This window comes from Ziziphus jujuba, chromosome 1 (genome assembly GCF_031755915.1).
Source record: "Ziziphus jujuba cultivar Dongzao chromosome 1, ASM3175591v1".
In the NCBI taxonomy this organism is placed as follows: Eukaryota; Viridiplantae; Streptophyta; class Magnoliopsida; order Rosales; family Rhamnaceae; genus Ziziphus; species Ziziphus jujuba.
In genome coordinates, this window is record NC_083379.1 from 10,083,584 (window position 1) to 10,111,396 (window position 27,813).

At 33.8% G+C, this 27,813-nt stretch overlaps 2 protein-coding genes and 2 pseudogenes across 2 annotated transcripts; all 4 read right to left on the minus strand.

Moving 5' to 3' along the window:
- Positions 1-10,766: 10,766 nt before the first annotated feature.
- On the minus strand, positions 10,767-12,657 carry LOC107415416 (desmethyl-deoxy-podophyllotoxin synthase-like). Its single transcript, XM_025075055.3, has 2 exons — positions 11,630-12,657; positions 10,767-11,483 (listed from the first exon to the last, which is right to left on the minus strand). The coding sequence occupies exons 1-2, from the start codon at positions 12,521-12,523 to the stop codon at positions 10,854-10,856; spliced, it is 1,524 nt and encodes a 507-aa protein (XP_024930823.2). The 5' UTR covers positions 12,524-12,657; the 3' UTR covers positions 10,767-10,853.
- A 454-nt stretch (positions 12,658-13,111) lies between these two features.
- Positions 13,112-14,027, minus strand: LOC125420678 (serine acetyltransferase 1, chloroplastic-like; annotated as a pseudogene).
- An 862-nt stretch (positions 14,028-14,889) lies between these two features.
- LOC125419471 (desmethyl-deoxy-podophyllotoxin synthase-like) lies at positions 14,890-17,771 on the minus strand (annotated as a pseudogene).
- Positions 17,772-24,924: 7,153 nt separating this feature from the next.
- On the minus strand, positions 24,925-26,186 carry LOC125422815 (premnaspirodiene oxygenase-like). The gene is made up of 2 exons (XM_060813857.1): positions 25,204-26,186; positions 24,925-25,080 (listed from the first exon to the last, which is right to left on the minus strand). Exon 1 carries the CDS (start codon positions 26,095-26,097, stop codon positions 25,204-25,206), a length of 894 nt encoding a protein of 297 aa, XP_060669840.1. The 5' UTR covers positions 26,098-26,186; the 3' UTR covers positions 24,925-25,080.
- Positions 26,187-27,813: the final 1,627 nt, after the last annotated feature.

Below are 27,813 nucleotides of genomic sequence, written 5' to 3' on the forward strand. Positions count from 1 at the left end.
TTTTTATAATTTATTTAATCAATGTTCCTAAAATACATTTTACCTTAATTTATTTTACTATTTATATTAATTTGCTGATTTTAAAGCGATTTTACTATGTTCTTACTATTCATTTTAAATGGAGATTTTAATTTGATTTAATTATTCATTTATTTAATTGTCCAATTAATTGATTCATTTTAATTATTTAACTATTTCATGAATTGTTTTAATGTGAGTTTTATTAATATTTCGGTATTAATTATTATGACATGGATTAATTATTTAGTAATTGTTATAAGTTATTTTATTTCAATTTATTTCATTATAAATTTTGGATGTTTGATTTATTATATTTTATTTGATATTTAGTTAACTAATTGTTTCCTTGGTTTTCGGGGAATACAAATAACAGGTTTTGCGAAAATATTTTAAAAGGGGAACTTTTCCAACGGAGTGAATGGTGAGGGTTTTGAGAGAAAATATTATTTTTAATTAATTATTATTTATTTACTTATTTATTCTTGATTAATCAAATGTACTATAATTATTATTACTGTTATAATTGTACAGTAGATAGAGTCACTCATTGAGATGATTAGCATCTCATATTTTTTTAAATTTCGTTCCCCCTAGGTACAAGGATTGGGAGATGTTGTATTACTCTTCATCTTGTATTGCTTCCCTTTTTCCTCATAGAGTCACTCAATGAGATGTTGTATCACTCATTGCCGAAAGTCCAAGAAGCATTTCTTCCCTTTTTCCTCTTCATTTTGTATTACTTCATCTGTCATTGTATTAGTTCCACATTTATTTGTATAATACTCTGTATACTATATTAGACATTTAGTTATTAATTATGTACTAGTTTCCTGTTATTCATTTTGAAGTGCTGCAAATTTGTAGAATTAAATTGTAGTAATGTGGGAGGAATAAAGGGATGTATATAGAAGTGTATTTTCAGTGCAGGAAAATTGTGGTAAGTTCAACCCTTAAGGGAGGTTCTGCCGGATTTTCCATTGGAGGATCCGGTAGGGTTTTCCTGGGATCAGGGCTTGTCTAGGGTTCCGGTGAGAAATTTTGAACGGGTCCTGACACCGCTTTCTATTATCTATACACATGTGCAACTAGCTCACCTCACCAATATGAAACCCTAGTAGCCTCATTTTCTCTTCAAGCCACATTTTTTTTTCTTCTTCTTTTGCTTCTTCTCTCATTTTTTTTTTTTTTAAAAAGATTTGGCCATAGCTTCTTTCTTTTTCTTTTATTTCTTTTAGATCTATTCACAGTGCACCCTTCTCCATTTGCATGTCTTTTGCTTTCTTGTGTCTTTACAATTGCTTCTTAAATGTTCTATATAATTTTATGGAAGAGATTATGATTAAAAAGAAGAATAGCAAGCGAATGCGTCTTTTCCACTTTTCTTTTTTCTTTGTTCTTGTAGGTCGAATATGATATTTACAAGAGTTGAAACCGACTAACCAACCGAACCACTCCAACCTTTGTTTCGTGAGTTTGGTTCGATTATTTTGTAAACTCGATCGACCATAAGTTTTAAAATTTCAAACCCAATTATGTTGGTTTAGGTAGACTATGAATGCTAAACCCATCCAACCCAACCCTTAACACCTAACCCAAGCAAAACTGAATCGAATCGAGCATATATATAAATATATATATATAGATATATATTATAATTTTTCAGTATTTTATTATAATCAATTATATTTTTAGATCATTTAATTAAATATATTATTAATATTAAACGCAATTATTAAAAAATAATAATGTTTTTAAAAAAATTTTAAAAAAAATTAAAATATTCAACAGATCCAAACTAAATTGGACCGAATCGGTTTAATTCAGTCTAATTTCCTTCCATAATTCGGTTTAATTCATGTTGAAAAGAAAAAAGCAAAAAAGGGACTGAACCGAACTGATGCTTACCCCCAGTGTTAATCGGATATTATCATGTTTCACTGCTAATTACTTGTTAACTAAAATATTTTATTGTGTTAAACCATTATGAATAAGATATCGTTAACATTGATAATTTTGTATGGATTCATATTGTGAAATTTTTTATCAAATTTAGATGGAAGCAAGTGGAGAAGTCAAGGGGTAAAAGCAAGGATATATATATATATATATATATATATATATAGATATATATTGTCAGGACCCATCCAAAATTCTTTACTGGAATCCTAGATAAGTCCTGATCTCAGGGAAATCCTACCGGACCCTCCAATGGAAAATCCGATAGAACCTCTCCCAAGGGTTAGACTTAGCATAAACTTCCTGCACTGAAAGCACACTTCTATATACACCACCTTATTCCTCCCACCTTACTACAATTTAATTCCACAAATTTGCAGCACTTTAATGAATAATAGGAAATCAGTGCATAATTAATAAATAAATGTCCAAAACAGTATACATAGCTTTATCGAGATACAATTAAATATGAAATTTAATACAACAAAGAATAAAAGAAACAATACAAAATAGTGAAGAAAAGTAAGTAAGGCTCCTTGATCTTTCAGCAATGAACAAGACATCGAACTCGCCTCTAGATGATCAATGTCTACTAACCTGGGTCTAGGGGAACGGAATTTAAAAATATGAGATGCTAATCATTTCAGTGAGTGACCCTAACTACGACACAATCATAATAATAATAATAATAATAATAATATAACAATAAAATGAACTTGATTAATTAATAATAAATAATCAAATAAATAATAAATAGTTGAAATATTGCTTTCTCTCAAAACCCTCACAGTTTACTCAGTTGGAAAAGTTTCCCTTTTAAAACATTTTCATAAAACCCAATAATTATACCCCCAAAATCAAGGAATAGTTAATTAAATAAATTATAAATAAAATATATTAAATTAAAGATCTAGAATGTATAATAAGAAACAATAATAAGTTTAATAACAATTATTAAATTGTACACAAAATATCATAAATAAAATAAGCAAAATCACAATAAACTTTACATTAAAAAATAATTATGAAAATATCAAATTAAATAGAATGCAATAATTTAGAATGCACATAAATACAAATATTAATTTAAAACTCAATATATACATTGAAACATTTTAAAAATCCAATAATTAAATTTAGAATAAGACATCACTAGATAAAATAAATAAAATCATAAATAAACTTGTATTAAAGAAATTTGGCATAAAACAAAAATAAACTCAATATATAAATTATAAAATTTATTATTTAAATCAATGAAATAATCAAAGAAACATTTTAATAGATTTTAAACCTCAATTTAAAATAAATAAAAAAATACAATAAAATTTATGTTAAAATCTCAAAATTTAAATAAATAATATCAACATGATAAAATAAAATTCTAAAACACCAATTTAAAATAATTGATAAAAACATGAATAAATACATTATAGAAAATATTAGTTTGAAATAAGCAATAAAACAAAATTAAATACGTTTAATTTTAAATACGATTATAAAGAATCTTGGTTTGAAATTCGTATCGAGAAAATAACTTGACGCACCACACTATATACCAGTGATGCCCTATGATACCCAGCATCCTGAGCACCATCTGACGGAGGGTTAAAGAGAGAAACTTGCATACGATTACTTTGGCGTCCTGACAGCACCGTTGTTTAAACCATTATCTCGGCCATGGAGAGGGACGGCTTATGTGCACTATATAAAATTTGCCTGCCCTCGGTCCGATGGTAACTCACGGGAGACATTACAACTTGCCCGCTCATCCACATATACAGTATAGAACACCAGTATTGTATGAGTGCATCTAAAATCAATTACTAAATTTATTAAAATACCAAGTTTTTCCAAAATTCACCGTGGGAATTATACAATTTTTCAATTTCACAATCCCAGTTTTTTCTTTAATCCTCATCATAAATCCATCACTTTAAAATCCATCAATTTCAAATCCATCCATTTAAATATAAAAATTTTCAATACCATGAAAACCTGATCCATAAATAATCAAACGTATAAATACGGATTTTGAACTCATTACTTTAATACAATTATTTTTCTCAAAATCTTAAAATCAATTTATATCAAAATCACATAAATTTCATATTTGCTTAAATCCACATAAGTACATTTATTATACGCAATTAATTCCATAATATAAATTTAACAATAATCGATCATAATTTAAATCGATAATTTCTTTAAAACCAAATATATGAATTCCATGCAATATATGCTTAAATCAATAAACTTTTGGCATCATAAATTCAAAAATAAATTTAATAACAACTCATCATAAATTCAAAAATAAATTTAATAACAACTTAAAACATAATTTATTTAAAAACCCAAAATATAATTTTTGATGCAATACATGCACTACGTCAACATAAATCATCATCATAAGCCCAAATAAAAATCTCTTCAATATTAAACATATATAGCATATTTTTCATAAATTCAATTAGCACCATATATATATATATATATATATATATATTTCATGATCCCAAAATATAGTTCGGTGACATTACATATATTAATTAATCATAATTTGGCATTATAAATTTTAAATATCAATTCCTCTCAATATCAACATATTTATTTTCCATAATTTCAAATAACACAAAATATATATTTTTAATAGTCCCCAAAATAGTTTTAAAGGTGGGTCACTCATCTCGAGCACGCAATTATACCAAAATCTTCCCTAGGATCAATTCCATAATTCACACGTGCTCCTAAAGCATAAACAATACACAAACCGATTAAAATAATATTTTAATCGAATAAATTATGCACAGTTATCCAGAGGATTTAATACAAATGTTAACTAAAATTCACAAATGAGGTGCCTATATAAAGCTAATAAGATGAGGAACACATTTCTAACCTCCATTGACCACAAACCCACCGGTGGTGGTCGGAATTTGACCGGGAAGCTTCGGCCGAGCTCCTCCTCAGCATATCTCACAATCCGCTTCGAAATTGAACAAATGGAGGCCATTTTTGCGATCACAGGATCCAAAATAGTAGGGATAAAGTATAAATTTGGACTGGGTATGTCAGAAAACGACGAAATCGTTGGAAATGGAATTTGTGTCGCCGCTGGCTTTACCCATTGGGCTTCGATGGTGGCCGGCGCGTGTGGCCTTCTGGTGGTCGGAAATGGAGAAAGTAAGGTGGGGTCGAGAGGAAGGAGGAGAGAAGGAAGAAGAAGAAGAAAAAGCCCGTGGGGCATTTTCCCACGTGGGGGAGGAAAAAAAAAAGAAAAAGAAAAGAAAAAAAAAAAGAAAATAATAAATATATAGAAAATAATAATATAAGATAAAATAATATAGTATTTAATCATGGCTGACATGTGGCATTTTCTTGTCGTGACACATGGCACATTTCATAATGTTACACATGGTGCAAACTGTTCACACGTTTAAAAATAATATTAAAATAATATAGTATTTGAAAAAACTTTGCAGGTCCATAATTTTTCATCGAAATGTCCAAATTAGCATGCCGCTAGTCTATGGACTCGTATCAACGAGTACTTCACAACCATACATGAGTCAAAGCTCATTTTTACAACAATAAAAAGTCAACTCCGGCATCCTCGGATAATTTGGACCTCAACTTGTTTTGCTCATAACTTTCAAACCATAACTTCGTTTTCATCGTGCTACTAGTCTACAAACTCGGATCGATGCATACTTCATGAAGGTGCCTTGGTCAACCTAGAATTCTTGCTGAGTCAAAAAATCCAAGTTTAACCCTTCTTGGTTAACGACTGTCAAACCCGATCAACTTTGATTAACTTGAGAAATTTCCGGCATATTTCGGGGCGGGGTGTTACATATATACACTACACACACACACACACACTAAAAAAGAAAAGATTTAAAGATATTTTATGCATGTTTTATACAAGGAAGCTAAACTCAAATGGGAAAAATAAAGCAAAGAAGAGATGGTTAAAATTGCAATGCAGCTGTCACCTACATTCAGTGAGGTATTAGATTGACCTTCTCCTTGATGGTTACATTGACAAGCATAAGATTACTTGGAGGCTAATTTTAGTATCCAACATAAAAGCACCAATGAATAAACTCCACTTACCAATAAATTAAAGGGTAAAGTGGTCAATCAACAAATAAGCTAGAGGTATAAACTTTAGAGTGGTTTTATTTTACGTTACAAAAATGGATAACCATACTACATTTTTAATTATATTTTCATACTTCAAAATACCTATTGACAAATGGTTACTAATACCCTTAAAACATTTAATCAAAATAAAAATACTACGTACATTACACATTGTGAGATTCCACATCGGTTGGAAAGGGAAACGAAACATTCCATATAAGTGGGTGTGGATACCTTTCCCTTTAGAGGCTTTTTAAACCTTGAGGATTGAGTTATAAGCGAATTTTCCAGGCCCAAAGAGGACAATATTTAATGCGGATGGTCTAGGCTGTCACTGATGGTATCAGAGCCAGTACCCGAATCGGTGTGCCAGCGAGGACGCTGGGCCCCGAGGGGGGAGGATTGTGAGATCCCACATCTGATGGAAGGGGAACGAAACACTCCATATAAGTGGGTGTAGATACCTTTCCCTTGAGAGACCTTTTAAAATCTTGAGGGCTGGGTTGTAAGAGGATTCCTTAAACCCAAAGAGGACAATATCTCATGCGGGTGGTCTGGGCTGTTACACACATTGTATTTTGTCTTTTAAGAAAAATAATAAAACCTGATAATAGAATTTAATGATGAAGACGAAAAGATAGAGAATAATGATTAATAATCATCTCTTTCAGCATAGAAAATTTTTATAATTTATTTGTCGTATGCTTTTTCTTTTTATAATATTCATACTATTTGTTCTTAGACTAATTGCTTTTAAATCGAAAAAAAACCACCGTAATATATATATATATATATATATATATATAATATCATTAGGTTTATATAAATTGAAGTTGTTCAATACACACAAGTAGAAGATTTTAATGACATTTAAGTTATGTAATTTGGAGTAGCTATGTGATCTTGCTTATACAGACCAAATAAAAATTCAACAATAAGTGAAGTTATTCGATATACATAGATTTTCAACAATAAGTGGAGTTATTTGATATACATAGCTTGAACTTTTTGAATCTGTCTAGGTTATGTATACAGGATAATATAATGAAATTCAGTTTATATAAACCGAACAGATTCGATGATAGGTGAAGCTATTTTAATCATATAAACCAAGCAAATTTAGTAATAGGTGTAGTCGTTTTAAGTCTATCTGGATTATGTATACAAGAAAAGATAATTGAATACAGTTTATATAAACAAAATAAAAATTTAATCATGAAGTCATTTAGCATACATAGTTCGGATATTTTCTCTATACCAAAGAACACAAAGTGATTTGATTTGTGATCTGATTTGTATAAATTGAACAAAAATTCAATAATTCATTCTTATCCAAGTGTCATTCAATATGAATGTGTAAAGAGTCGTTAGGAATTTGGCATGAGAATTTGAAGATGAATAAGGTCGTTGAACAAAGTCAATCGATTTCAATGTGAGGCGATTGACTTAATGAGAGTTAAGCCTGTTAAAGAGAGTCAACTAATTTTAATGAAAATTAGGGATAAAAATAGTATAGTAATGTAATTATTTGTGGACAATGATAAAGCCCCAATGACAACTTAAAAACGATAATGAATTCAATGATCACGACAACAACACATTTTATTCTTATAACATCTTCTGTTCTAGAATCTGCATCTCCCATTGGCACATTGCAGAAGAAAAGCACTCCGGGCATCGTTATATTTGACTTTATATGCTCAAAATTAAAATTATGCTGGAAGTTATATATTTATTTATTTATTTATTTAAAAATAAATTTTGGGTAAGAAAACTTAAAAAGTTGAAAGAGTATTACTCTTTTTTTTTTTTAAATGTATATATTTAAGAAAACTTTAAAAGTTGAAAGAGTATTACTCTTTTTTTTTTTTTAATGTATATATTTAAGAAAACTTTAAAAGTTGAAAAAGTATTTTTTGTATTAAAAATGTGTTTTTTTAATTTAATTTTTGACCTCCATGCCAAACAAATTCTAAGTCTTACGAAGCGTTGTCTGGCCTATTCCCATGGCCCTTGTCTTATTTCTTTCTTCTCTTTTCTCTTATATTTCATCAGTAGCTCCACTTACAATTTCAAAATAACTCTACAATTTTTATGTTCTAAAATTTCTTCTCTACCTCAAAAGGTTTTTCATTTTTTTTTTCAAATTTTAATTTTTAATTTTTAATTTTTTAAAAAACTTTCTTTCCTGCAATATGAGTATCCTCCGATAATGGTGGTGACTGTCGATCTAGAATAACTAATTTTTTTTTTTCAAAAATAAAAATTAGTTATATAGAAGCTTTAAAGTCTTTTTTTTTTTTTTTTTTTAAATTATAGAGTGTTTCAATTTTAACTCTTTTTTATTTTTATAAAAATTAGAAAAACATTTAAGTACAAGATCCAAGGAGTTTCTAAACCAAATTGGTAGACCTTTAAAAATAAATTGTGCTACACTGATAACCAAATACTTCATGGTAATGCACCAGAATGGTTTGAGAAAAAGAAGAAATAAAATTTTTTTATGTCGTTAGAGCCTTGCCGGCATTGGAGAACCATTAGATCCTCATTGTAGGCAGGCTGGATCTTGAAGGCAAGGTGATGGCAACTTCTTCGGGTGGTGGAGGCAGTGGCTGCTACTGAATGTATAAAACTCAAACTCAACCAAGAAAGAGACAAACAAGGAGATGAAAAGATAAAGGGGTTTTTAGTAAATTATTATATATAAGGAAAAGGGGTTTTTAGTAAATTATTATATATAAGGACTATACTTTTAGTAAATTATTATATATATATATATATATATATATATAGGGACTATATAAAATCCAAATAGAATAGTGAAAAAACTTTTCATATCTCATCTCAATTTTTTTTTTTTTCAAATAATTCACCAAGGGTGTAGGAGACATCATAATCCTACAATTTTTGCTCATAATAGTTGCATTGTGAGTACTTGAATTGTTTGTTGTTCCTTAAAATTTCCTTATCTTATTAATTGCCCTTGTTAATTTACAATTTTCATCATTTAAATTTCCTGGCCTGCTTTATTTTTCTTTTTACATTTAATTTGGTTGTCAAAATAAAATTAAATAGTGAAAAAAACATAATAATTAATTTAAATTCGTTTAAAATCAATCCTTGTAGGACATTATTCAATTTATTATTTTTATTATTTGAAATTACCAAAGCACTTATGATTTTCAAAGAAATTTTAAGTCAATTTGCTTATACCATAGGTGTGCGTTCAACATTAATACTCGTTAAGAATGAGAGCCACATGATAACGAGCCGTTTTCATATGTCCCCAAGTCGAGTTAAAAATTTATGGTACTTGTTGAATACCAATCCCTTCTTTTACAATCAAATGATACTCGTAAGTCCAGAGGAAATTTTCAGTACATCCGAAATACTGCTTTGGCTTCTAATACAGAGATGGAGCCCATACACATGGATCCCAATCGTGTATTAGAAGCGGAAGCATCTGCTCCTGAAGCACCATAGTTTTTTCTTTGGTCCGGAAAGTGATGTGGCGGAAGAGTCAAGGGAGAGCGATTGAGAGATAAGAGCTATGATGTCTATGAGAAGCTCCTCGAATTTGACAGAAGAGGGATATCAAAGTCTCGTAAGTCCACCAAGGACTCAAAGACTTTCATCTGCCCGGTGGGCCCGAAGGAATGGAAAATGAGATAAGACGGAGTAAGAAAAGACAAAAGAGGGGGAACAAATTTGCTTTCCAGCGGACCAATAATAATTTATTTATTTATCCACAATTTAATTCCATCTTGCAGACGCAAAATTAGGAATACCATACAAGCAATTCTGAAAATAACTTTGTCCAAGTTTTGTTTTATCTTCTACTAAATTGAAATTTGTTGAATGCATATGTATGGTTGGCCTTTTTTTTTTTTTTCTTTGCTGCAATAATATTCTATTAGTAAATTATTTAATCACCAAATTTTCATATATATATATATATATATATATATATATATAGGTGTGGAGTGGTTCTCGGATCACATCTAAATCGATATTTTTTTAAAAAAAATATTAATTTTGTTGTGTACACATATATATACACAGTAAAATGAAATGTTTTTATTCAGAAAGTATTGGTTTCGATATAATCTGTGTGCGGATTAGTTTGAACCATAGAAATTTTCTCTCTCTCTCTCTCTATATATATATATATATATATATATATATATGTATATATTATTCTTGTCAATTTCACCAGACAAGTTAAAAATATCAGAAAAATTATTTACTTAGTAAGATCACAGGTTTTCACTTCTTGCCCTGCACACAAGTTTGAGTTTACATCTTGGGTAACTTTACGTCTATTTTATATAAGGGTTGTTGTTGTTGTTGGTTTTATTATTATTATTATTATTATCATTATTTTCTCTACTGATGCATAGGAATATGTATAGAATATGTCTTTATGAGAATTTTACTTCCAAATACTGTTTATAAATTAAAATAAGCAGGGGAAAAAAAAAACACAAACACAAAGGGATCATTGGAGGCTCCCTGGAAAAAGAAACATTCTACTCGCTATCACATTACATTATAACTTATATTAATTTCGATTTCTTAATCACACACGCATATAATATATATGTATATATATATATATATATATATACACACATATACATAGGTAGAGAGAATTGTTCTGTTGAAAACTATCTTCCAATTTATAATGGGCACCAAGACGACATGACAAGTTGTATAACGATTGTTTTCGTTCAAATACATGAGAGTAAAGGAGTAAAAGGGATGGCAATCAAATACAGATCGTTTTTCTTTCCCACAGTAGATCCAAAGGCTTCAGTCATGTCTAGATTCTCTGGTTCTTTTCCACTGGGAAGTTGCCAGTTGAAGTGGTAGAGTAGATTAGCAAGAGGAATCTCAACATTGGCCATCCCAAACGCTATGCCAGGACACATCCTTCTTCCTGCTCCAAAAGGAATATATTCAAAGTCTGTGCCCTTATAATCAATGGAACTTCCATCAAACCTCTCTGGTATGAAGCTCTCAGCATCATTCCAATACTCTGGATCTCTTCCAATCGCCCACGCATTCACGATGACTCTGGTTTTTAATGGGATTTCATAGCCATCAATTTTGCAAGCCTCCCTGCATTCTCTAGGGAGTAACAATGGACCTGGAGGGTGCAGCCTCAGAGTTTCTTTGACCACCAACTTCAAATAGCTCAATCTCTGTATATCTTTCTCTTGGATTAGTCCTTTATTTCCTTGGCAGAGTTTTCTGACCTCAGCTTGTGCCTTCTCTATCACTCTTGGGTTTTTCATCATTTCTGACATTGCCCACACCACTGTTGTTGATGAAGTATCAGTTCCAGCAGTGAAAATTTCCTGCATATTTAAAATTGTTTTAAGGTTTTTCAATAAAACTGCACAAAATGTTCTTTTTTTATTTTTTTTTTATTTTAATTTTTATTTTTTAAAGGTTTGCGCGAGTTAGCTAGATTATAGCATGTATGCAGAAAATATATACAAACCCAAATCACAGCTTTTATGTTGTCGGTTGTGAGCGGAAATTCACGGCTGCCACTTTGCTGAAGTCGTAGCAGAACATCAACCAGATCTTCCTCCCGCGGCCAACTTTCATCACCACCATTTTTTTCTGTCATATGTTTCTGTCTGTGTTCGTGGATGATATTTTCAAGAATCTGATTGACCTTGCTGCGTACCTTCTTCAACTTATTAGTTGCCATCCTCCTTGTTATTTGAAGAAATTTATTTGAAGGAAACAGTTCGGCTATATCAAATCCTCCTGCTAATGATATAGCTTCCTCTGACAATGATACAAATTCATGTTCATCTTGGCGTTTATCACCAAATGCTGTTCTACATGTTATGGAACTTGTTAAGGAGTAAATCTTTTCAGTAAAATTGATCAATCCCTCAGATAATTTAATTGACTGAACAAGATTCCAAACCTCATCTTCTCGAATAGAAGCGAAAGATTGGACCCTCTTGACGCTTAGGAGCTCTATGATGCAAACTTTTCTTATTTGCCTCCAGTAATCTCCATATGGAGCGAAGGCAATGTCTGAGCCACCATAAGTCAAGACTTGCATCGCAAGAAGTTCTGGCCTCTGTGCGAAGCGAAGGTCATGGGTTTTCATTATCTCTCTGGCCATCCTTGGTGATGATATAATTACTTGAGAAACTTGGCCTAATTGTAGATGCATGAAAGGTCCATGTTTCCTGGCTAGTTCTCGAAGAGCATGATGTGGTAGTGAGCCTACCAAGTTGTGTAAATTCCCTATGACAGGTAGCTTCCATGGACCTGGAGGGAGCTTAATGGAAGATCTACTTTGTTTTACAAACCAAAACAAGGAGAAGATGATGAGGAAAATGGTGAGGGACAATGAATATTGGAGCTCCATAGCTAGATAGATTACTCCGGAAAAAGAGAAGTCTTTTAATTTGGTATTCTGACAAGGATTTTTGGCATATATATAAAAATGCTCGTGGAGGAATATTACATTATTTTATAAATTCCACTTCAACTACATGTCTATTATCACAATTAGTGCATTTAGATAACAATTTATACAACAAACACATGAAAGATGGATATAAAATCATTCCGCTACTGGGCGGACTTACTAAATTCAATTCAATCTATTTTTCTATGCCTTCCGATGCCTGCTAGCGGTATCCAATCTCAATCTTAACAATGTTGGCACAATCCCATCTAATAGTTGCCTATTTTTTTGTTGACCACACTAAAGAGAAAAGAACAGCTCACCTAACAAAAGCTGTGATGTACATATCCAGAAAGTTATCACAGTTTGAATATTCATAAGAATTCAAAAGGACTTCAAAACCATATCTCGAAACCAATCTCTGTTTTTTTAAAAAGTTTATTTATATTGTGAAGAAAAATAACATATATTATAAGAAAAAAAAAAATAGAGAGAGAAGAAAAAGTAAAAGAAGTCTGAAATTAGTCTACAAAATGTTTTTGTTAGTTAGCCACCAATTAGTCTGGCATGGTTTCCAACAGCAGTAGCATTGAGAGGTATTTCTTTCAAGGCCACTGACCCTGCACCTATTTTAGCACCTTCTCCAATCCTGATGTCTCCCCAAAACCTACTTCCTGCTCCTATGTACACCCCTTCACCAAATCTTAGGATGCCGACGAATATGATCCCCACGAACTTTGCCTCTTCCACCCAATGTTACATTATGCAGAATTGTAACATTGTCTCCCGTGATTGCTGTCTCTCCTATCACAATTCCCGCGCCGTGGTCAAGCAACAGCCTACTTCCGATTTTTGCTCCGAGATATATCCACTGCGAAAACCTCTGAAACCCGGCTCTGAATCAACAATGCCAAGGCTCTCCTGCCTTGTGACCACAACTTATGCACTGCTCTATAAACTTGGCATGCTTGAAAGCCTTAGAAGTTCAGCAAGCAATGGACATAATTTATAGAAGCTGGTTTGGAGCTCTTCTGTTGTCATGATAGTAAGAGAAAATGCTTAGAAAAGTTTCAAAGAGTCCATTCCTTTAGATGCTTGAATTGCTCTGAAGTTTCATAGCCAATAAATTTGACAATGCGGTTTCTAGTGAGTTGTGTGAGAAAATGGAAGAGAAGTAGTAGTTGTACAAGAATGGATTGGATCTTGTTGTGTATCTAATACAGCTTCCTCTCAGATCTGTAACAGATATGATCATCCTCATCAATGTTGATATTTCCAGGAATGATTTCAGAGGCACAATCAGCATTCTGATTTTGCTCACCGCAGCTGGGCGTGCTGCATATGCTGCATAGAGAATTAGTACTGATATGGTAATATTGGGTTGATTCCAAGAAGCATGGATCTGTTGAGATTTGGCTTCTATATGATTAACTAGGACTATTAGTGACTGTGCTGATCGCATTTATGATAGACACATGATCTAAAAAATAAAATTTTACTTGTAGGTTAACGAATATTTGTCTAAATCTATAGATAGATTAGCACCTTTAAATGAAATACTTAATGTTTAAATTGTAAGGTATGGGAGTATATTTAGTTTCCTCTTGCTAGAACACTAAGTTAGAAGTTATGACACGTCCCACTTTGCCATTACCATTAATAGACACCAACAAACCTTTGCTAATGACATCTGTATCTACTTTTGTGAAAACTATTAATCCTGAAGCATTAGATGGTACTAATGAGTTAGTGACATTATTTGTCGACAATGATAAAGCTCCAATGACAACTCATACGACAGTGAAGTCAATGATTACGACAACAACACATCTTACTCTTATGACATCCTCAGTTCAAGAATCTACATCTCCCATTGACATTGTGCAGAAGAAAAAAACTTCAGGCATCATTATATTTGACTTGATAGTTTTCAAAATTAAAATTTTGCTGGAAAGTATATGCATGTATAACTTTTATGTGAACTTATTTTTTTATTTTTATTTTTTGGGTAAGAAAACTTAAAAAAGTTCAAAGAGTACTTTTTGTGTCCAAAATGTGTTTTTTTACTTTTGACCTCCATGACAAACAAACCCTAAGTCTTATGAAGCATCGTTCGGTCCATTCCCATGGCATATAACACAATGCATTCCAATTCCATATTGGAAGGTCCCTAGACTACAATTTTCTAATTGCTATCACATTATATTTGTATGTGAGGATATGTATCTATCTATTGTTCTTCTTAGAACTATCTTCAAGCTTATAGTGGACGGCAAAATGACATAAAAAAAAAGTCTAATAATTTGTGTTTTCGTCGTTCAAATTCATGAGAGTGAAGGAGCAAAAGAGGTGGCAATCAAATAAAGATCATTTTTCTTTCCAACAGTGGCTCCAAATGCTTCAGTCATGTCCACATTCTCTGGTTGTATTGCACTGGGAAGTTGCCAGTTGAAGTGGTAGAGTAGACTTGCAAGAGGAAGCATTTGCCATCCCAAATGCTATGCCGGACACATCCTTCTTCCTGCTTCAAAAGGAATATATTCAAAGTCGATGCCCTTATAATCAAGGTATGAAGCTCTCACCATCATCCCAATACTCTGCATCCCTTCCAATCGCCCACACATTCACGATGCATGACTGTGGTTTTTAATGGGATTTCATTGCCATCAATTTTGTAAGCCTCCCTGCATTCTCTAGGAAGTAATAATGGAACATGAGGGTGTAGCCTTAGAGTTTCTTTGATCACCAACTGCAAATAGCTCAATTTCTGAGTATCTTTCTCAGGGATCAGTCTTTTATTTCCTTGGCAGAGTTTTCTTACCTCAGTTTGTGCCTTCTCCGTCACTGTTGGGTATTTCATTGATTCAGACATTGCCCACACCACTGTTGTTGATGAAGTATCAGTTCCAGCACTGAAAATGTCCTGCATATATATATATATATATATATAACTGATTCGAAATGTACTAACTCATAATAAATTGTGTCCTTCAAATGTTTGTTGGTCATTGAAGTGGGGCCTCATTAGCAGCTCCATGGGTGCTCAAGTTGCTAGCTTGGTGAGCTATCATGGCCAACTAGCAAGTCAAGCTTACTCAAATACACTCCAACTTGTCATCCAAGCATGCCAGCAACTCCAACTTGTCCTCCAAATGTTTGTTGGGCATTGAAGTGGGGCCTCATTGGCAACTCCATGGGTGCTCAAGTTGCTAGCTTGGTGAGCTATCATGGCCAATTAGCAAGTCAAGCTTACTCAAATACACTCCAACTTGTCATCCAAGCATGCCAGCAACTCCAACTTGCCAAGCTTAGCATGCTCAAGCCTCCAACTCACGCTCCAAGCTCCTATCATGTAAGCATAGCAAGTTCATGGCAACTCCAACTTGCCATGCTCAAATTCCCTTCATTCTTAGTGTGCGCAAGTCAGAAGCCTTAGTAAGCTAGCTCGCTATATGGCAAGTCCAAGTTGCTGTCCGGATTTTCTGAAGACAAAAGCACATGCTCTTCTTCCTAAGTCACATGCCAACTTATTTTTTGAGGATATGAAAATTTGTGAAGCCATGATGAAAAATTAAGGGTTAGATCTCCTTTTCTAGTAGGTTTTTAGAGAAAGCTTGAGATCTAAGTTAGGGAGGCTCCCATTTTGGGAAAAAAGAAAAAAGAAAAAAAAAGAGAAAATACCCTTGGGGGAAGAACACAATTTGTAGTGAGAGAAAAGGTACTGTAGAGAGAGAGCTTGAACTTGGAGGAACTTTGAAGATTGCTAGGAGCAGAGCTTCCAGGATTTCCCATCTACTTTGTTTTCTCAACTCTTCTACTACTTCTTTTCTATTTTGGATTCATTAATATAGTTTATTATTGCAAATATGCTTGGATTAATGAATTATTTTATGCTTTTGCGTATGGTGATTTGTAGGAGCATGTTAGACTAGATCAGGTATCTACAATCATGAGGAACCTATATATTGAATTATGTATGAGGGTTTATTGTTAATTTTATTTATCATCTAATTACCTTAAGCAATTCTTATTTTAATGCTAATACATACTTTGCAAGTAGAGATTTGTTTGGATGTTGGGCCAATTTGTTGATTTAGATTTGAGAAGGTCTACTTTAACAATTTGGTAATAGACTTGCATATCCTAGGCCTTAATTGGATGTTGTGATCCTAAAATTAGGTGGATAGCCATGAAAGAAGGGGGCTCAACGCATGGGAAAATTAGGGACTCAGGAAGAGATTTACTAAATACTTGAGATTCCCATAAGCTCTATTCGAACTTGGAAAAGGGAATTAGAGTAAAATAGGACACCTCTAGGCTAGGGTTGGATTATTAATTGGATCTTTAATCAAGCTAATCACTTAAATTCACCAAGGGTGTAGCGGTAACATAATCCTAGAACTTTTGCTCATAGTAGTTCCATCTTGAGCACTTGAATTGTATGTTGTTTCTTAAAATTTCCTTATCATATTAATTGCTCTTGTTAATTTACAATTTTCATCATTTAAATTTCTTGCCTTGCTTTAATTTTCCTGTTACGTTTAATTTGATTGCCTAGAAAAAATTAAATAGAAAAAAAAAACCATAGTAATCAATTTAAATTTGTCTAAAATCAATCATGATGGGACGAAACTCAATTCATCACTTTTATTACTTAAGACGACTTGTGGACTTATGTTTTTCAAACAATTTTTAATTCAAATGAATTGGCTTATAGCATAGGTGTGTGTTCAACGTTAATACAAGTGAAGAATGAGAGCCACATGATAACAAGCCGTTTTCATATGTCCCCCAAGTCGAGTTAAAAATTTATTGTACTTCGTGAACAACTACTCCCTTCTTTCACAATCAAATGCAATTCATAGCTTTCGCTTCTAATACAGGGATGGATTCCGTCTCGGTGAAGCTCCTCGAATTTGACAGATAGGAAAATCAAGTGTCGCAAGTCCGAAGAAGTTACTGACTTTCATCGGCCCAGCGGGTCCGAAGGAATGGAACATGCGACAAGACGGAGTAAGAAAAGACAAAAGAGGGAGAACAACTTTGCATTCCAACCAGCCCAATAATAATTTCTTTATTTTTCCAGAATTTAATTCTAACTTGCAGCCGAAAATTTAGAATACCATACAACCAATTCTAAAAGTAACTTTGTCCAAGTTTTGTTTTATCTTATATTAAATTGAAATTTGCTGAATGCATATAAATGGTTGGCTTTTTTTTTTTTTTTTTTTTTTTTTTGTATTGCTTTTCTGCAATAATATTGTATTTAGTAATATTGTTCAATCATCAAGCTTTCATATAAATATATATATATATATATATATATATATATATATATATAAATTATGCACTTACTAGAATCACAAGTTCACAAGTCTCCGCTGCATACTAGTTTGAGTTTACATCTTGGGATAACTTTAGGTATATTTTATATAAGTGTTGTCGCTGTTGTTGGTTTTATTATTATTATAATTATTCAATAATGCATAGGGTTATGAATAGAATTTGTCTTTATGAGAATTTTACTTCCAAATCCTGTCTAGAAATTAAAATAAGCAGGGAAAGAATAAAAACACAAACACAAAAGGATCATTGGAAGCTCCCTGGAAAGAAGACATTCTAATTGCTATCACATTACATTATAACTTATATTAATTTCAATTTCTTAATAGCTTATATATAAATATACATACAGAGAGCGAATTGTTCTTTTGAAAATTATCTTCTAGTAAATTATCTTCCAGTTTATGGTAGACAGGGACACGATATGACGACATGACTGTTTCGTCGCTCAAATTCATGAGAGTGAAGGAGTGAATGGGATGGCAATCAAATATAAATCGTTTTTCTTTCCCATAGTAGCCCCAAAGGCTTCAGTCATGTCCACATTCTCTGGTTGTTTTCCACTGGGAAGTTGCCAGTTGAAGTGGTAGAGTAAATTAGCAAGAGGAAGCTCAACATTTGCCATCCCAAATGCTATCCCAGGACACATTCTGTGCCCTTATAATCGATGGAACTTCCATCAAACCTTTTTGGTATGAAGCTCTCAGCATCATACCAATACTCTGGATCTCTTCTTATCGCCCACGCATTCATGATGACTCTAGTTTTTAATGGAATTTCATAGCCATCAATTTTGCAAGCCTCCCTGCATTCTCTAGGGAGTAACAATGGACCTGGAGGGTGCAGCCTCAGAGTTTCTTTGATCACCAACTTCAAATAGCTCAATCTCTGAATATCTTTTTCATGGAGTAGTGTAGGATTTTTAGAACAAAAAACACAGCAAAAACGAAAGAGAAAGAAGCTTAAACTGGTGTGGTTGAAAAAACCTCGTTTATTTTGGACATAACATATAACCACAAGTTTTCAGAAACAATGAACCACCTAATTTTCACCTACTACTGCAGTAATCATATTGCCAAAAGACAGATCATACTTTGGTTACCTAATACAATAGTGTTTTTATCAAAAACTGAAAGTACAGTAACTAATTATTACAAAACAACTTATAACAGCAACAAAAGTGACATTACACTAACACTCCTCCTTGGCACTTTTGCTGGAAACACTAAGATCATTTCTTAATATTTCAAACCTGTTTCTTGGCAAAGTTTTTGTCAAAATATTAGCAAGCTAGACCTCAGAACAGCAATGAACCAGCTTCACTTCACCATTTCTTTCAGCTTCTCTCACAGCATGATATTTGACGGGAATATGCTTTTGATGTGATTCTGCCCGCGCCCACACATCCATCCATGTCTCGGAGGACATCCATACCTCGGAGGGCAACCATACCTCGGATACCTCGGAGGGCATCCATACGTCGGAGCACATCCACACCTCGGGGAGCATTTTTACCTTGGACAACATCAGTCCATCCATGTCTCGGACAACATTGGTGTCATCCATGTATCGGACAACACCAGTTCCTTTGGACATCAACAACACATTTATACCTCGGACAACATTCCACCTCGGCTATCAACTATATCGGCCATCTGACTCTTGTTCAACTATTTCGGACATCTTACTCTTGTCCAACTATCTCGGACATCTGACTTTTGGACAACATTAACTATCTAGGCCAGTTGACACTATATAGTTTGGACACAAGCTAACTCGGATGAAAGGCATGTTCGGACACAAGCTAACTTGGATGGAAGACAAGCTCGGTCATGAGTTAGCTCGGTTGAAGACATAATTCAGCCTAGATGTCAAAGTCAACTCGTTACCTAATTTGCGATTGACTTTCTTTTTTTTCTTTTTTTGGGTTTTTATTTATTTATTTTCTAGACAAATAACTTTAGGAAGGTTTTTATTTTATTCTTTCCATTGTAAATTAATTAATTCCTAATTTAATATAAAGGAATTAATTAATTAAACTTAGATTAGGAAAGGAAGTATAGTTTCGGCCAACTAGGTTTCTTTATGTGTGTGGCCGGTTCTACCTAGGGTTTTTAGGGTTTATTTTGTTTCTTTCAAAGCCTCTTTAAAGGCTTATTTTTCAATAAGAATACAACTTTGATTTGATAGAGAAAATACTTGTGAGATTAATTATCTCTTTGTTCTTTGAGAACACCTAAACACCATTAGAGAATTGGTTGTTTTAGCTTGACTTATCAATAGGTTTTCCATCCCTTATTGTGGCGTCTACATTATACCAAGGTTTCTAACCATAGGTTGGTTAGGGGTTGAGGTCCATTCCATTAGAACTTGAACTTAATTGAGATCCGGGCTAATATAATACGGGTTTAGGAGCAGGTCATCCTAGGTTCGTATCAGCTTTGTTCTTCTATGTTGACCTAGATTTTCAGCAATGGAAATTGCAGACTTGTTGTCACAGTATATAGTGGTAGCTTTTTCTTGCCTCTCATTTAAATCAACAAGTAACTTCCTTAGCCATAAAGCTTGATTTGAAGCAACTGCAGTAGTAATATATTTAGCTTCAGCTGTGGATTAAGCAACTGAACCTTGTTTTTGTGAGCTCCATGAAAAAGGATCTAAACCAAGAGAAAATAAGTACCCTGAAGTACTTTTTGAATCCTCCATGCTTCCAGCCCAATCACTATCAATATAGCCCATCAACTTGCCTTCTTCTTGCTTCAAAAACCAAACGCCATAGCCTATGGTTCCTCTAATGTATCGTAGCACTCTTTTAGTTGTAGAATAATGCATATGTGATGGAGCCTGCATAAATCTGGAAAGCAAACTCATAGAAAATATAATGTCAGGTTTAAAAGCACATAAATACAGCAAACTTCCAATAAGGCTTCTATAGGTTGAAACTTCAATCTTGGTAGCACCATCTTCGAGTTTAAATTTTTGATTATAAACCATTGGAGTGTCAACTGGACTACACTTCTCCATGTCAAACTTTTTGAGCAGTTCCATAGCATACTTCTTTTGGGATAAGAAAATGCCATGACTAAATTGATATATCTCCATGCCAAGAAAGTAGTTCATCACTCCTAAATCTGACATTTCAAACACCTTTTGCATTTCAGATTTAAACTCCAACATACTTTGTGAATCTCCTCCTGTAACAAACAAGGCATCAATATATAGAGAAACAATTAATTTTTCATCATTTGAAATTGATTTCATGTACAAAGTAGGCTCATTCTCACTCCTTTTAAATCCTTTTCCAACAAGGTGTGAGTCAATTCTGCGATACCAAACTCTGGGAGCTTGTTTCAAGCCATAAAGAGCCTTATGCAATTTATAAACTTTGTCTTCCTCTCCTTGAACAACAAAGCCTTTAGGTTGTTCAACATATACTTCTTCCTGCAGGTAACCATTTAGAAATGCAGATTTCACATCTAAATGGTAAACTTTCCAGCCTTTTTGAAAGGCAAGTGCTAGTAGAAATTTGATTGTTTCATGTCTTGCAACTGGTACAAACGTATCTCCATAATCAGTACCAGGTTGCTGCACATAACCTTTAATTACCAATCTTGATTTATGCTTATTTATTGTACCATCTGCATTAACCTTGGTCCTAAAGACCCATTTCACTCCAATGGCCTTTTTGCCTTGGGGTTTGTTCACCAATTCCTAAGTTTTGTTTTTGTTTATCATATTGATTTCCGTTTTCATGGCCTCTCACCATGTCTCGAACTGATTTGCATCATAAAAAGTAATTGGATCATATAATGCGAGGTTGCATCTTTCATATTCATCAGTCAAGGGTCTTGTGTCTCGAACATCGGACATGGGTCTTGTAACTTGGACATCGAATAGGAGTCTTGTATCTCAGACATCGGATAGGGGTCTTATAGCTTGGACATCGAACAGGGGTTTTGTATCTCGAACATCGGACAGGGTTCTTATACCTCAGACACAGACAGGGATAGGGGTCTTGTATCTTGGATGCTTCTTTTGGATGCATCAGTGAAGTGTCTTATACCTCGCCCTCGGACATCAGACAGGGGTCTTATAGCTTGGACATCGGACAGGGGTCTTGTATCTTGGATGCTTCTATTGGATGCATCAGTGAAGTGTCTTGTACCTCGGATGCTTCTCTCAGATGCATCAGTTAGAGGTCTTGTACCTCGGATGCTTCTCTCGGATGCATCATTCAGAGGTCTTATACCTCGGATGCTTTTCTCATATACATTAGTCAAGGATCTTGTACCTTGGATTCCAATAGTATCTTCATCATTTGAATCATTCTCTCCTGAATTTCATCATGTTCTTGGATAAAATTCTTTTCTGAGGCTTGAACTTTACTCTTTTCCCAATTCCAAATAGCAGCTTCATCAACTTTAACATTCCTACTAACAATTAGCTTGTTAGTTTTCAAATGATATACTCTGTACCCTTTTGTGTTGCTGCTGTAACCAACAAAAATTCCCATATCAGCTTTTTGATCCAACTTGTCTATCTTAATTTTAGAACATGTGTATAACAAATGCTCCCAAATATCTTTAAATGCTCCACAGTAGGCTTGGCCCCATACCACACCTCATATGGAGTTTTAAACTCCAATGCTTTAGTTGGTAATCTATTTAGCAAATACACTGAGGTATTTACTGCTTCATCCCAAAACTTCTTTGGTAATTGCTTCTCAAATAACAAGCATCTACACATCTCCATAATAGTCCTGTTCTTCCTCTCACTAACCCCATTTTGCTGAGGAGTATAGGGAGAGGTCAGCTGATGTTGAATTCCAGCTTCTTTGCATTGCAACTCAAACTTTTGAGATGTATATTCAGTCCCATTATCTGATCGTATCACCTTGATGCTACATTTTGCTTGATTTTCTGCCATGACTTTAAAGCTGGTGAATATCTCAGCAACTTCAGATTTTTGTTTCAGAAAATACACCCAACACATTCTGGAGAAATCGTCTATGAAAGTGAGAAAATATCTACTACCGTTGATAGAATTCTCACTCATAGGTCCACATATATCACTATGAATCAACTGAAGCTTTTCGGAGGCTCTCAAAGCGCCTTTCGAAGGGAATGACAGCCTTTGTTGCTTACCAAGCTGACACACTTCACACACTTCTAGGTTTTTGCTAACAGCAGGCATATTCTCCACCAATTTCTTTTCATGCATTAGATTCAAGGAGTCATAGTTAAAATGACCAAGTCTTTTATGCCACAACTTAGATTCATCACTAGTTTTTGGCATAAAAAACATTATTTCCCTTCTTGTTCCACTCTACCACAAAGCTTTTATCTTTCATTCTAACATTTAGAATTTCACTTCCATATTGGTCATATATTATGCAAGACTTATCTTCAAAATTCAAAGAATATCCATTTTCAAGCATTTGTTCCACACTTAACAAGCTTTGATTAATTTCGGGTACATATAACACATTTGAAATGAGTTTAGTACCTGTTGAAGTTTCCACAGCCACTTCTCCTTTGCCTTGAACTTGAATAAAATCTCCACTTCCTATTTGGACTTTGGAAACAAAGCTTCTATCCAAGGTCTTGAAGAGATCAGCATCACGAGTCATATGTTAAGTGTAGCCACTATCCACCAACCAAGCTTCTTTGCTGCTGTTTTCTGCATAACATGTAGCAACAAACAACCTTTCCTCACTTTGCCGTGCTTCATCAGCAACTTGTACTTGGTGTGCTTGTTGCACTGGTCCTCCTTTGTTTTTGCAAACTTTTTCAATATGTCCAAGTTGTTTGCAAGCTCTACATTAAACATTAGGCCTAAACCAACAATATTTTTCAGGATGGTTGTCCTTTTTGCAATGAGAGCACTTCATAAACTTCTTTCTTTCATCCTCTCTGCTTGTACTAGCACCATGTTTTCCTTTGACATTACTTCCTCCACCTTGCTACTTCCTTTGATTATTGTTTGCTAGAGCCTTACCTTTTTGTAATGCTAAAAAAGCACTTTCTGAGGTTTCTTCTTGTCTTATAGATCTTCTTTGTTCAGTTGCTTGTAAAGCATTAACAAGCTCTGACAAAGAAATCTGATTTAGGTTTCTTGACTCCTCCAAAGATGAGATCTTTGCTTCGAACTTTTCTGGTAAGTTGACTAGCACTTTTTCCACCACTCTTCTATCTCCTAGCTCCTCTCTAAGAATTCTAATCTGGTTTACTACCTTCATAAGTCTGTTAATAAAGTTTTTTACCAACTCAGAATCCTTCATTTTTAAAGTTTCAAACTCCCTCCTTAAGTTCAATACTTGCATTTGTCTTGTTCTTGCACTTCCTCGGAACTCTTCTTTCAGCTTGTCCCAGACCTCTTTAGCTGTAGTGCAAGCCATAATTCTGGTGAACATCACTTCTGAAACACCAGCATGTAAGGCAGATAAAGCCTTAAACTTTTTAGCAACCTCCTCACTATGTTGCTTTATTTGAGCGATAGTGGGATTTGTTGTCAAAGGGGGAGGATTTCTTTCGGTCTCTACTACTTCCCACAAGTCAAAAGCTTGAAGGTAAGCTTTCATTTTTATAGACCAAATGGCATAATTTTCTCCAAAAAATATAGGAGGTGATGGAGCAGAAAAATGAGTTGAAGCCATTTAAAAAAGGAAGGAAAGGTAGAATGAAGGTTTCTGTATTTTTTTTGCTATTTTACTCACAGCCCCACTAAGATCATTAGAGTTCTGATACCATTTGTAGGATTTTTAGAACAAAAAACACAACAAAAACGAAAGAGAAAGAAGCTTAAACTGGTGTGGTTGAAAAAACCTCGTTCATTTTGGACATAACATATAACCACAAGTTTTCAGATACAGTGAACCACCTAATTTTCACCTATTACTGCAGTAATCATATTGCCAAAAAACAAGCCATACTTTGGCTATCTAATACAATAGTGTTTTTATCAAAAACTGAAAGTACAGTAACTAATCATTACAAAGCAACTTATGACAGCAACAAAAGTGAAATTACACTAACAAGTAGTCTTTTATTTCCTTGGCACTATTTTCTTACCTCAGCTTGTGCCTTCTCTATCACTCTTGGGTTTTTCATCATTTCTGCCATTGCCCACACCACTGTTATTGATGAAGTATCAGTTCCAGCAATGAAAATTTCCTGCATATTTATATTTGTTTTAAGGTTTTTCAATATATATATATATATATATATGTATATTTTGTTTTGAGGTTTGCATGAGTTAGCTAAATTATAGCATGTATATAGAAAATATATACATACCTAAATCACAAATTTTATGTTGTCGATTGTGAGTGGAAATTCAAGTCTGCCACTTTGCTGAAGTCGTAGCAGAACATCAACTAGATGTTCCTCCTGCGGCCGACTTTCATCCCCACCATTTTTTTGTGCCATATTTTTCTGTCTGTGTTCATGGATGATATTTTCTAGAATCTGATCGACCTTGCAGCGAACCTTCTTCAACTTATTAGTTGCCATCCGCCTTGTTATTTGAAGAAATTTATTTGAAGGAAACAGTTTGGCTAAATCAAATCCTCCTACTAATGATATAGCTTCCTCTGACAATGATATAAACTCATGTTCGTCTTGGCATTTATCACCAAATGCTGTTCTACATGTTATGGAACTCGTTAAGGAGAAAAGCTTACCCGTAAAATTGATTAGTTCTGCAGATGAGCAAATAGACTGAATAAGATTCCAAACCTCATCTTCTCGAATAGAAGCGAAAGATTGGACCCTCTTAATGCTTAGGAGCTCTATAATGCAAACTTTTCTCATCTGCCTCCAGTAATCTCCATATGGAACGAAGGCAATGTCTAAGCCACCATAGGTCAAGACTTGCATCACAAGAAGTTCTGGCCTTTGTGCGAAGCGAAGGTCATGCATTTTCATTATCTCTCTGGCCATCCTTGGGGATGATATAATTACTTGAGCAACTTGGCCTAATTGTAGATGCATGAAAGGTCCATGTTTCCTGGCTAGTTCTCGAAGAGCATGATGTGGTTGTGAGCGTACCAAGTTGCGTAAATTCCCTATGACAGGTCGCTTCCATGGACCTGGAGGGAGCTTAGTGGAAGATCTGCTTTGTTTTACAAACCAAAACAAGGAGAAGATGATAAGGAAAATGGTGAGGGATAATGAATATTGGAGCTCCATAGCTAGACATACTACTCTGGAGAAAAAGAAGTCCTTTAAGTTGGTATTCTGACCAGGATTTTTGGCATATATATATATATGCTTTTGTGGAGGAATATTATATTATTTTATAAATCCCACTTTAACTATGAGTCTATTATCACAATTAATGCATATATATATATATATATATATATATAACAACTTATACAACCAATACATGAATGATAGATGGATATAGAATCCTTCCGACGCCTGCAAGTGGCATCCAATCTCAATCTTGACAATGTTGAGGCACAAACCCATCGATAGTTGCCTATTTTGTTGTGACCAATCTAAAGAGAAAAGAACAGCTCACCTAACAAAAGCTATGGTGTACATAGCCAGAAAGTAATCACAGTTTGAATATTCATAAGAATTAAAAAAGACTTCAAAACCATATCTGGAAACCGATCTCTATTTTTTTGTAAAGTTTATTTATCTTGTGAAGAAAAATAACTTAGGAAAAAAAATATAGAGAGAAGAAAAAGTAAATGAAGTGTCAAATTAGTCTACAAAATGTTTTTGTTAGTCTGCTACCAGTTAGTCTGGCAAGGTTACCAACGGCAGTAGCATTGGAAGGTACTTCTTTCAAGGCCACTGACCCGGCACCTATTTTAGCGCCTTCTCCAATCCTGATGCCCCCCAAAACTTTACTTCCTGCTCCCATGGATACCCTTCACCAAATCTTAGGATGCCGATGAATATGATCCCACAAATTTTGGCTCTTCCACCCAATGTTACATTATGCAGAACTGTAACATTTGCTCCTGCAATTGTGTCTTTCCCATCACAATTCCAGTGCTGTGGTCAAGCAACAGCCCACTTCCAATTTTGCTCCGAGATATACAGGACCGTCTCAAGAATTTTTGAGGGCCTAAGCAAAAAGAAACCAATATTTGAGGCCTTAATTAAATATTACTTTTAATAAAATAGATTTTTTATGTAAAATTTATTTTTTTTTGGCTTTTTTAATGTAAAGGTAGTAATTAAATTTTTATATTCAAGATTGATAATAATTCTTTTTTAATTAATAAAATTATTAAATTGTTTAATTTTGTTGAAACATTGTTTAACATAAATAAGATTTTATTAATTTTAATTTTGAAAAACTTATTTTTACTGAAGCAATACTAACACAAAATAATGAATCCATACATTGCAAAAAAAAATTTAATTTTTTAATAGACAATGCCAAGGCTCTGAAACCTGGCTCTGAATCGACAATGCCAAGGCTGTCCTACCTTGTGACCACAACTTATGCTCTGCTTTATAAGCTTGGCATGCTTGGAAGCCTTTAAAGTTCAGCAAGCAATGGACATAGTTTATACAAACTGGTTTGCAGCTCCCCTGTTCTCATGATAGTAAGAGAAAATGCTTAGAAAAGTTTCAAAGAGTGCATTCCTTTAGATGCTTGAATGCCTCTGCAGTTTCATAGCCAATAAATTTGCCAATGCGGTTTCTGGTGAATTGTGTGAGAAAATGGAAGAGAAGTAGTAATTGTACAAGAATGGATCGGATCTTGTTGTGTATCTAATACAGCTTCCTCTTGGATCTTCAACAGATATGATCATCCTCATCGATGTTGATATTTCTTGGAATGATTTCAGAGGCACAAACAGCATTCTGATTTTGCGCACCGCAACCGGGCAGCTGCATGGAGAATTAGTGCTGATATGGTAATATTGGGTTGATTCC

Coding starts and splice junctions, on each gene's coding strand:
- LOC107415416 (XM_025075055.3), bottom strand. CDS start 12,523: ATGGAGCTCCAATATTCATTGTCCCTCACCATTTTCCTCATCATCTTC. Junction 11,484..11,629: donor ACATAAAAGCTGTGATTTGG/GTTTGTATATAT, acceptor TTAAATATGCAG/GAAATTTTCACTGCTGGAAC.
- LOC125422815 (XM_060813857.1), bottom strand. CDS start 26,097: ATGGAGCTCCAATATTCATTATCCCTCACCATTTTCCTTATCATCTTC.